At 35.9% G+C, this 12,767-nt stretch overlaps 1 protein-coding gene across 1 annotated transcript in view; it reads left to right on the forward strand.

The window, feature by feature from the left end:
- The first annotated feature begins 11,969 nt into the window (after nucleotides 1–11,969).
- LOC144441512 (breast cancer anti-estrogen resistance protein 3 homolog) overlaps nucleotides 11,970–12,767 on the forward strand; it is a 70,237-nt gene continuing 69,439 nt past the window's right edge. Inside the window, exon 1 of the mRNA XM_078131096.1 lies at nucleotides 11,970–12,099. Within this exon, the coding sequence (XP_077987222.1) occupies nucleotides 12,021–12,099 (79 nt within the window). The 5' untranslated portion in view covers nucleotides 11,970–12,020. The remainder of the gene's footprint in view (nucleotides 12,100–12,767) is intronic.

Here is a 12,767-nt window from a genome sequence, read left to right on the forward strand (position 1 = left end):
TTCAAACTAGTTATACATTTTCCCTACTTTCAAATGTAAACGTGTATATTTCTCAAGATATAACAAGTTTCTAAGTAGCCTGAAAGATCCGGGCGTTGCTTCCACTTATAAAATGCGCTTTCTCACGCCGTGGGGTTATTGGGTAGCGAGTTACATCAGCGGGCCATACTAGGCGCTCGCGAAGTTGCCATATCACAGAGAACTACGACAGTGAGACCGTCAGGCTGAACAGCGAGCAACGGATTTTCGTCCTCACGGTCTCACAGCCTCACTGTCACGGCAGGACCTTGCAGAGTAGTTTATAAGATGTAAGCTATAAATTGAAAAATGAACTTGGTGTTGCCCGTTGTCATGGTAACTTGTTTAGAGCGCTGTCAACTAGTTCATGAGATCTAAGACCTTTTGGGGTGATAATGCAGATGCAGATTTTCAGGCAGTTGAAAGGTTTGATAAAAGTTGTGATGACAGTTGTGTTTAGTCCATATCTTAGACAATTGCTCGGGGAAATACACCGACTCTTTGACATTATCTCCGTCGACACTATAGTTGTAATATGGTATGTACAGTGGTTTCCATATCTGCATTTTGGAATTTCCAGGTAGCACTGTATCAATTTGACATATGTAAGTTTATTGCCGTAAGCTTTGTATGGCGGTCGAAATCAAGCAATCGGCATATCATGTGAAATTCAGTATGACTTTCGCTTGTTTTCTAAATTACTGTTTTCCGTGTTGTATTTACTTCCGATGAGATTAAAATCTGATCTAGTTGGAGTGTCGACTTATTTTGGTATTCAGATATTCTGTTCTCTGTTTTCCATGCTCCTGGTGGCAAGGTCGGTGACCTAAAGTACGTGAAAAGTAACCAAAGTACAACTTGCAGACGATCGAGACTCGCAATGATGTGATATCCGTTTTAATCCATTCTATTCGTGACTACATTATTTTGGTAAAATGTTAGTTGTTGGAAATAACTCACAATTCATTGGTATTTAAACAATAATCAAACGAATGAGCAAACGGGAGAGAGAGAGAGAGAGAGAGAGAGAGAGAGAGAGAGAGAGAGAGAGAGAGAGAGAGAGAGAGAGAGAGGGAGGGGGGGGGTCCGTTGATCCTTTTTATGTTCTTACTTAGTTTCTAGTTTCAGCAACTTTCTTCACTTTCAAATCACTCTAAAATAGAAGACATAGATATAGCTATAGTACTTGGTGACATAAATTATTATGCGTTCAGGTATACGCTCTTAAACCACAAGTTTAAAAGTCAAATACATAACTGCTCTCTTAGGCATATCAAGACAACGCTCTTCAAGTTTTATGATACATCGAATGTCTTTCGGATGTTTCTAAAATTGTAAGTAATAGAACGAATACAGTGTTTTATTTAATATATAATCAACTTTTACAGTATTTTGAGGATCTTGTCGTTTGACGTGATTGATATGAGTGGAAAGACGTAAACGTCACGGCAAATCACATCCAAAAGATCAATAGGAGACATTCAACCAAGTGACCAGTTTGTGATTCGACTGATTACATCGACATTTATTGCTGTTGCTAAGCAACGCCGCTCTCTTAGTTTGTTATGCAGCTAGTACATCACTAGAATTTTCAGCCCAATAAACGTGCACGCCATCTATGTTATGATCCATCGCAGTTGCCATTGCATTTTTACTTTCCATAAGAGAAAGTTACGTTATGGGTCTGTCTGTCTGTCTGTCTGTCTGTCTGTCTGTCTGTCTGTCTGTCTGTCTGTCTGTCTGTCTGTCTGTCTGTCTGTCTGTCTGTCTGTCTGTCTGTCTGTATATCTGTCTGTCTGTCTGTCTGTCTGTCTGTCTGTCTGTCTGTCTGTCTGTCTGTCTGTCTGTCTGTCTGTCTGTCTGTCTGTCTGTCTGTGAATTCGATTCCGTTTTTAAGACTATCGTTTTTCTAGAATATGTTCTGATTATGTTGCTGCTAGTTAAAGTCAAAGTCAACCTTTTCTCTTGACACCGAGTTGGTCATTCAGCACACGATGGCGGAATTGCGTTCAATATGGTCATCGCAGACTTCTATTCTATGAGGCGGACACAACCTGAAATGACATTCATGATCTAGAATTGGATGCTCCGAATGCACAGAAAATTGTCATCGATGATTTTAGTCACCGCTTAAAGTGTCGTCTACCAGTTACTTTCAACACATCAACTGCCCAACAAGAAACTTAAGGATCGCAGAATTGACTTATAATTTTTTAAGCTTCCCTAAAGTATGTCATGTTGTTCAGCCCTAATAAACATATGCTTCTAAGAGGGATCTCGAGTGATACTAGTGATGGCATGGCACGACACATTGTATCTTGTACACTGGTATGCATCATTATCGAAGCCGGGTTTGAAAACTTTCTAAAGACAAAAAATGTAAGAGGAGCACAGTTGAAAGAAGCAACAGTATATAGTAATAGGTCTTAAACATTCTAAATACATTTATGATACTTCCAGATACACTTTATATAGCTTCAACATTTATCTTCTTTGTTTTAAAAATGTATGGTCGAGAATGATTCACCAAAACCCAAGATGGTCGTTTCACCATCTTATTGATGACAATAAAGAACAAAATTAGCAAAGTCCTCAATTAGTGTCAAACCCGATACACATGTAGAAATATGCAATGCGAGGAAAAATGTCACATGAATACTTAAGTGTTCCTACTCCCTCTAGTGGTACACCCTCGCAGCTGTCCCGCGGGTTCGATTCTCGTGGGAAATCGCGAGAATTACTTTTCATGCGCCTCGGTCTCAGTACATTGCTACTCTTGACGTCGTTGGATACTTAACTTATAACATTGGCTGACCTACGCTGTTTTAATTTTAGATAAAGCTTGTCAAATACACTGAAAATTTACGCTTTGAGGTTTGTAGAGAAGTTCCATAAATACAAATTACATACCATGTCATAAAGGTTATTTATTCTTGCATTTTTTCGGCAAATTGTTTTATCTTTCATGTAATGACATTACATGGCCCCCAAAGGCTGAAAGCTTCTACTCAGTCCCAGCGGCATTTATTGTTTTGTAATTTAACATTTCAATAGTGAACTATTCTTATTATCCCTTTTCCGTTGTAAATTTATCATTTTATAACGTTAACGAAATATGTATGATGCATTCATCCATATCACCATATGCCTGCGTCACAAATACAAGTCGACCATCACAAGTAATTCTTTATCTCGTGCCCTCCTTCTTTGTCATGGACACACCCTGAAATATGATGTTGTGGGGAAAGATGAGCTATGTTTGATTTTTTTAACGCCAAAAGATTCAATAGATACAGTTTAGAGGTGAGGTATCGCATTGCATATTTCTACAGAGTATTCCGAGTCACAAGATTGCCAGGTTGATCAGGTTGATATTATAGCGCCATCAATCAAAGTAAAGTAAGTACCTTTCGTTTTTATATACTTCTCAGCGAAAAGTAAGATCACGACGTACAGTTCATCATCGTCGCAAACCACAGTTTGTTTTACGGCACCGTCCTTAACGAGCCGTCCCACTTTTATTTCGAAGTGTAGCGGAAGAAATAACAGCTCTGGTTTGCGAGAAAGACAGTTCATTAAAAAAAAATCCAATAATTTCATAAATACTGCCTAGTTTTTCCCGTCTTCGACCCCCACGACCCCTCCCATCTCCCCTTTTCTTTAACGAGCTCGTGTGCCTACGCAAACAAACACGTGAATGAATTGTTCTCTCTCTCTCTCTCTCTCTCTCTCTCTCTCTCTCTCTCTCTCTCTCTCTCTCTCTCTCTCTCTCTCTCTCTCTCTCTCTCGATATTTGCAAAACAAAAGTACAAGTATCATGTAGTTTCACGTGTACATTGAACGTTGAGGGCGTATGTTATATTTGATCGCTCATATCATGTCGACAAACGCTTATAGTTGCTCCTGGTCTCAGCGAAGGTAGTCTTCGCTTCAGAAATAAAAGTCTAAGGTTTTTTACAGGTCTGTAATATTACTTGAAGACGCCAACTCACTCTCAGTTCCAAATCAAGAAGAGAGCTGAACTGGGGAGCTGAGGGATCTCAACTCAAGGCATGATTTTACAAATTCATCGGGCTTTTGCAATTTATTGAGTTAGGGGTAGACCATTCGATATCCTGGGGGTGCTTGGAAGATTGGTGGAGAGTCATTATTTTTTCCCCACCTGCTTGCCTGAGAATTATTTTTTTTCTCCTTCGCCTATGCTGGCAACTTTTTTTTTTCTTTGCTTCTTTGAGATATCTGGATTTTTTTTACATCAATGTTGAACACCTACTTTTGTTGCCACAATTTTCTGTTTGGTTTTCGCACAGGGTAATACAGAGAGTAAAAAGATGCTGTTCTATCACACACAGATTATATTTAGAAAACTACATATTTCATATGTATTTGATTTTCAATTAAATAAACATCATTGACAGTTTTTATGCCAAGGTATGATGACACACTGAAAATGCAAATTGGAAACTTGATTGGTGAGCTCAAACATTCAGACAGACTGGTCAGTTTCTCCAGCCTGGGGGATAGGGTGGTCAGTGTTTTTTTTCCATTGGGCCGACAAAAAGTCACTGACCCTCGTGAATAAAGTTTCATAGCATCTGACAGTATTAAGCTGTAGAGGGAAGAGCTTTGAGACTGGGATATGTCCACCTCTGGAGGATTTTTACTCCTAAAGGCAATTTTCAGGCTATTCATAGACACTTTCAGACAATAATTTGCAAGCTTTACAAGACAGCTCTAACATGTAAAAAGCAACTGCATATGGTTGAAACATTTTTGAAATAAAGTTTCATAGCATCTTGACAGTAAGAGGTGGAGGGAAGAACTTTGATTTGAGACTGGGACATGTCTACCTCTTATGTGGGTCCTAGGGGGTCTCCCCCTAGAAGTTTTTTTTACCAATTTTGGTGAATCTTATTGTTGGTTTAAGGAATGAGTGGCCTCTGGGGTGCCAAGCTTCGAAAAACTATTAAAAGTAAATATAACTTTTTAAATAAGTTTTCCATGTTATAAAAGTGGGCCTGTAATATTGGTATAGGGGCATTGATATTGCATATATATAGTAAAGTCACTGATGTGTTAGAGCACTTTAGGAGGTCATATGATACCTAGTGTACAATAGAAACTTGAATTTGATTTGTGGTGTCGATATATGTAGTGTCCGAAATAGTATGAAGATTACCATTACAAAACCTTCAAGTTCACTTTTGCCCCAAAGTGCAAGAAAAGTGAAGCACTGATTGTGAAACAGCCAAAATTTACATGTCATGTTCTGTAATTAGTGTGGTAGCTAGGTAATACATGTATATATATGTATAATTTTATGTATAGTTATGTTTGAACCCTTAAATGAAGTACATAGACAAGAACATATATGAGTGGGTCATGGAATATATATATATATATATATATATATATATATATATATATATATATATATATATATATATATATATATATATATATATATATATATATATATATATATATATATATATATATATATATATATATATATATATATATATATATATATATATATATACACAACAGGCCAACGAAACTGACTGGTCCCTGACATGTGTTTGAAAATGTTTGTCTTGATCTGACAAGTGTCCTGGTTGGAGAGGTACGAGCAGGTTGAACAGTACACTCGAACTTGTACATCATTTCCCTGCCAAGACATTTTTTTTCTAGCAGCAGTGGACCATCTTTTTTTTCCATGACCCACTCATATCCGGATTTTTTTTTCAAGCAACTCCATTTGGCATCTTTTTTCCCCCCCCGAATCTTCCAAGCCCTCCCCAGGATATCAAATGGTCGACCCCTAACAGTAGGGATTGTACTCCGATGTACCACTGTAGGTGAAGTACTTCGAAAGTTACACCGTTCAATGTTAGATCATGATCAAGATCATGATCATGATCTAGAGATACGCTTGTGGGGAATTTGCGTGTGTAACAATTACACCTTGTAAAAATAAACACATATTAAATCCATCTATATGGCTAATCTTTATACGGTATTTTGTATTACCCATTAGAAGCTACGTCAGATTACTATAAACCAATCAGAGCTCGAGCACATGACCGATGACCTGCATTGCATATATGCATGTCCGTCCCAGATTCGGTATCCTAGCTAGCTTGAGAACGGCGTTGTGAGTTTTGTATTGCGTGACTTGTGGACGCCACCGTTACGGCTAAAGTGAAAATAAAAGGTAGGACAATTTTTCTTCTCGTCTATGATAGACTAGCTGAAAGATGATTTTGAGAAAAATCAATTGAAAATGTCAATGCATCCAGAGTTCACTGTTCAGGTATCATGATCATTGCAGACGACCTGAATTTTTAACTGAAAGTTTGACCTAAGATTTTGACTCAAGATTTCGGCTAACGAGTCCCTGCCATGTCACGGCCAAAAGTGGATTTCCTTGAACTCGGATGAGTAACAAAAACTTCTAAGAAAGTCACGACCGTTATGTTGACGTAGCCTCGTCAAGCCCATTATTGTTCGATTTGTTTATTTGACCGTGATCGTATAAGGTATATTTATTTAGTAAGTCTTACGACCATTTTCCTTTGTGGATTTAGGGTTAATTCTGAATGTGAGCACCTTCAAGAGTGGTTTCGAAAGTGCTTTCTCGTGTATTTTATTGACCATGACTTTGGTGTAACTAAATTCAGTTGTTTGTCGTCTGCTGCATACATCACATTGTACAAACAATCGATATTTGCATCGGCCTTCCCAAAGTTATTTCCGCTCATTTGTGAAAATTGTTATACCAAAATAGCTATTCTGATAAGGACAAACTGACACTTTTAAACATAAAGAGAAAGACGTGCAAATAACAATGATTTGGTACAATCAGCTAGTCACTCTGTGAATGGGAATTGAGATTGTCGACTTTGTGTTTGAGAATGAGATCTAAAATGTTCTTGTAAAGGTGGCACTTCACTAAATTGGTAGTATCTGCTTCTGGAACTTGGAAGGTTATTTTTTCAACCCCAAAATTGTTTGTGGGTCAGCAATATGTTTTCATATGGAAGCTTAAGGACACTAGGTAAAAAAAATTGAAGCTTGTGTCATGGAGTACTTTTTTTTTATTAGAGTATTTTCCCCTGGAAAAAACTACTTCCATGAAAAAATAATAATCCCATGAAAAAAGAGTACTCCAATGAAATAAAAACTATGCCCATGAAATAAAAAACTACTCCAATGGTAAAAGAAACTACCCCCCCCCCAAAAAAAATACACCCATAATAAAAAAAACCCTACTCCCATTAAAAAAACAAACAAAATCCCCAAATACAATGAAAAAACTCAATGAAAAAAAATACTCCCTTGAAACCAAACATCAAAATTTTTTTCTGGTGTCCTCATTAAGCTTTTGTAGTTTCATATACACTTACTGTCAATGTAAAAAATAAACCATATAGTATAAATTGTAAATGTACAGGTCATGATACACATACAGAGTCATTGATTCAGAATTTAACTGACCCCCAGTATTACAGGGATTTGACCTGTTTAGTTGACTGCATTCCACATTGTGTGCTAAATTCAGTAGGATCTATTAGCTGTTATATCAGGAACTTCCCAAGTTACAGAAAGTTAGCATGAGTAAATTGTTTGTCATTTAAGGGAATTTCTATGGTAACAGCCTCCATTGAATATGCATACTTGATGCATGCCCTCTATGTCTGTTGTGAAATCTGCAGCAATCTTCAAAACAAGTCCTGTGATTTGCTATATTGTTGATGTAACTGGTAGCAGGCATCAACCAAAACAAGTCCTGTGATTTGCTATATTGTTGATGTATCCATGGTAGCAGGCATCAACCAAAACAAGTCCTGTGATTTGCTATATATTGTTCATGTATCCATGGTAGCAGGCATCAACCAAAACAAGTCCTGTGATTTGCTATATTGTTCATGTATCCATGGTATCAGACCACAGTAGCAGACATCAACCATACAGCCAATCATTGACAGAGGATGTAATGACTTTTAGGTCTGTGATTCATAGACTGTTGCCATGACACTTTGATATATAGCTTTTGAAGCATGCAGGTCAAAGGTCGTTGTTCTGCAGCTGTATGAATAAATGTTCAAGTAATTTGATTATGGTAGGTCAAATTTTAGTCTTGCTTCTGTTCAATTCAACTTCCAGATTCAATATATGGTGTCATTTTGGTCATTGAAATCAAAGTATAAAAGTTATTTATGTTTACAAGTGTATACTCACACGGGAGGTATACTCACATGGGGGAATCTAACTTCCTTCTTGCAAACCAGAGCTTCTGTGATACTGTGTGTCACCACTGCGTAAATGAGGTTTTGCTTTGCGACAAGGATCTAACCTATACTCAATGTATGAATCCATCAGGACACCAGTATAATATATATGTATATCAGAAAAATCTATGAATTTTCAATCAATCGAAAAGAAAAATCTTGTTTATTTAATATGGCTTCCAAGAAATATTTCGACTCTGTGGGTAGAAATTTTCACTAAATGTCAGATTATTATTTATGATGTAGGTATATGCATGTGATGTCACTGCACCGTGTCTATAAATGGTGATGTCATCATTGTGGTTTTCAATGCACCGTTATACTGTGTTTAAACAATGTGTAGGTGTACTGTAATGTACGATATACACATGTACTGCACGTACACAAAATGACAACTACAAAGTACAGAAAATCTTGGCAAGAAATTAACCCAGTGAATTATATTTTGATGACAATGGTGTTGTCATGGTTTTCAGGACACAGTTATACTGTGTTTAAATAGTGTGTAGGTATACTATGCAAGATATATATACAAAATGATAACTGCAAAGTACAGAAATCTTGGCAATGAATTAACCCAGTGAACTTTATTGTGATGACCATCACGTTGTCATGGTGGTTTTCTGGACAGAATTTCGTTTGAATTGTTATTACCCTAACAATGAGTATGTGTATTATGAAGAAAACACAATGGAACAGTAGCAGTAGTAAACTGTAGTACCAGAGTAGTTGTATATGATACAATATCTTTCTATTACTCGATCAAACAGAAAAAAAATTACATCAAAAATGCAAATACAGAAGAAGCAAAACAATCAGATCGGATAACAGGAGTCAGAAAATAGCAATGCTAATAATGTCAAATTTATATATTTTACTTGTCACAAAAGTAAAATATGAAGAATAAATATTCATGGCCAAAACTAATATTCAAATCAATTCAATTCGATTCAGTATAACTTTATTGTCCTCATATCTTTAGCTTCACACCCCAAAGAGTCAAAAATAGAAATTACCTGCAAAATGTAGACAACTGAAGATATGAAGACTAAAACACTGATACATACAATAAAGGAAAAGAAAAAAGAATGTAAATGACATTAAGAAGATTATAATGAACTGTACATAAACAAAATGACATAAGTCTAAAAAGTACCAGAGCTTTAGATTGTGTTGATCAATATGATCGCAGGGCAAAATTTATAATTTCATAGTGCCATAACAATATGTAGGTCACTATTATCAAAGAATTCGTAGAGTACATGAACATAAAATGACAAGTATGGGTTTAAGGATCAAATTTGTGTCACTGCAACCATAGATACAGGTAGGTGTACAATAAATAAATACACATGTACTGCACGTAGACAATGACATAACTATAAAAAGTACAGTACTCTTAACAATTAACCTTTGCACTTTAGTGTGATGATCTCATCATGATGGTTTTCAGGATAGAATTTGTCCTGCTATAATAATAATGGTCTGCTAATGGTAGTCTAGAGACTATCCTGACTTTGAATCCTCAAAGTATCCTCCATGGATTCAAAGTCACGGATAGTCTGGAGACTACAATAATGGTGGAGGTATAGGATGAATAATATACATGAACACAAAATGAGATAACTGTCTTGGGTTACAGTATACTAGCCATGTGTAGTTCACCAGTACAGTTTGTTGAGTCCTGGTCTTGGGCCATGATACTTGAGATAGCCAAGTGACTGAGTCTCTGGGCTAAACATGTGCAAGTTACAATAACTTGACAGTTAACAACACATTGGGCCCACCTACACTCTCTGTAGTCCAAATACATTTGAATCCATGTTTTACTATTAGGCTTTATTTCATGTCCCTCCATAGGACAAGACAGCCTAAACTAAGGGTAATTTCATATTGTACTGTACTACTACAAGTATAGTGAAAATTCATTGCCTGTTCCTCCTCCTTGGGTCTACTTGAGTCATTTTTACAGGAAAGTAGCAAAAGCTGGAGACCCTTAGTCTGGATTTTGATGTTATCAGTCCTACTGGTGCCACACAAACAGACTGTAGGGTCAAGAGTGCATAAAAATGATGGAGAATGTAAACCAGACGTGAGCTTTAACCTCTGTTCATTCCCCCACCTTCTGGATGTTTTGAGTATACCGAAGTGGCCCAGAGATATGTCTTGGTATAGTCTGGGACTATACTTCATTACTCCATTTGAAGACATAGTCCTTTCCATCTTGTTTTAAGGAGAAGTTGGCCATCAAGCTGGTCTTGGTGTTACATTTTACCATCTCAAGAACATCTATTCGTAATTGGTGTGAGGAGTTTCACGGCATAACATCACGACAAGTCTATGGGCTAGTATCGATGTGAATGTAACTTTACTTGTGTCGAAACTGGTTGATGTTGGCTGGCTCCATTTTATGGAGAAAAATAAATTTTTATGACAACTTTTGATACATATTAGATAACTGTTTTATGTGAATTTGAATATTGTGGATAGATTAAAGAGATTTCTTGTAATATCGTGTGATTGGATTAGATTAGATTAGATTAGATATAACTTTATTACAACAGTATAGAAACAAATGACAATTCCATTTAGGTATATACGTGTACTAATGATATTAAAGAACACTACAATGAAATAGGCTAATGTTATATAAGTAAAACGATTTTCTTGATTAAAATAAATTTACATTAATTTAGATACACAGAGAGAGAGTAATTATAATCTCTTTTGTTTTGATTTCTTTATAAATTTAATATATAACTGATACGTAGGCTTTATTGTATACTAAAGAGTTTTATTACTTAGCAAATTTAAAACTAAACTTGTGTGAAAAAATCAAATTGATAGTGAAGAGAGATAAGGCACAGTATATAACGTAGTATATTTGATTTGACAAAAAAAACAATTATTCAATGATATATTATTGAAAATCAAATTAAGCTGCGTAAATGATTAAATATAAATATATGTATGTGTGTGTGTTTGTATGTATGTATGTGTGTATGTATGTATGTATGTATGTATGTATGTGTGTGTGTATGTATGTATGTATGTATGTATGTGTGTTTGTATGTATGTATGTATGTATGTATGTATGTATGTGTGTGTTTGTGTGTGTGTGTGTGTGTGTGTGTGTGTGTGTGTGTGTGTGTGTGTGTGTGTGTGTGTGTGTGTGTGTGTGTGTGTGTGTGTGTGTGTGTGTGTGTGTGTGTGTGTGTGCTTGCGTACATATACATGTGCCAAGCCGAGAAATGAATAGTGGATTTCTGGTATCATGGTTGTGAACAACTTGTTAATATTACGGCATTAAATTTTCTACTTCAGTGATTACATGATACCAAAGGCCCCAAACGCACCTACCATGTGTTTTGTTTGCACAATACATACTACACATTGTCGGAAGTGTGGACATGCTGTCTTGCTTTGGCATGGCTTCTTATTATTTACACAGGCACCAGGTCAATATGCTAATGAGACAGTGACATATTTATGATGTCATACTCTTTGACTCACATCCCGAAATGGGAGTATACGCCCCCAAACTAACAAAAGCAATAGCTTCCTTCTTTGAAATATGGGCCAGTCCTTCCTGTGTTGTAACTTGTCAGACGTACTTATTATGCCAAGTCATCTAGTTAACAGTAAAGTCAGCAATATCAAATTTCAATAGCACGTGAAGTTTCAGTAGTACATGAACGGCCAACCTAGATGTTAGGAATATACCAGAGAAGTCACGATAGTATGCCCCCTGCTCATACAAGAGTTTCAGGAACAACTTCATATACTGGTAATGTATAAAATTATCCATTTACCACAAACATTTCATATTTGATTCAGTTTTGTCATAAATAAGATTATGATAGAAAGTTCATTTTAAGGTCATTTAATGTTAGTATACAGTAGTAAAGATTGAAACACTCTTAACATTTGTAGAGAAAACAGTAACCAATCATGACAAGTTCCTGTCAAAAGTCAAATGTCTTATTTTTGATTATTTTGGCTAAAAAGTAGGATACACACACATACTTATTGTTTAAAACATAGTGATTCAAATTCTTTCCAAATTTTGTACAAAAAACATTTTTAATGAAAATATTTTCGATATGATAATAATTAACCTTCTTAAAAAATAGTGGCGTTCAATTTTTATACATGAATGGAATTATTTTTGTTATTCATAGCAAAAATAAGCTAAAATTTGATAAATATTGACAGATAAATGATAATTTTAAAGTGGTTTTTGTTAGTAAGAAAATGTAATAACTTTAGGTTAAACATGGTGTCATCCTATCCTGTCTGATGTCTGCAAGTCTAGACTCTTAATTAGAAATGTTTTCCGTTGGTCGGATCACTTTTTACTGAGGTCACAGGCAGAGTTTTGATAGACATTCATAGTTGGAAATGTTTTCCTTTGGTCGAATCACTTTTAAACAGGGTCAGATCCAGAGTTTGATA

Source organism: Glandiceps talaboti, chromosome 10 (assembly GCF_964340395.1).
Source record: "Glandiceps talaboti chromosome 10, keGlaTala1.1, whole genome shotgun sequence".
NCBI classification, from domain to species: Eukaryota; Metazoa; Hemichordata; class Enteropneusta; family Spengelidae; genus Glandiceps; species Glandiceps talaboti.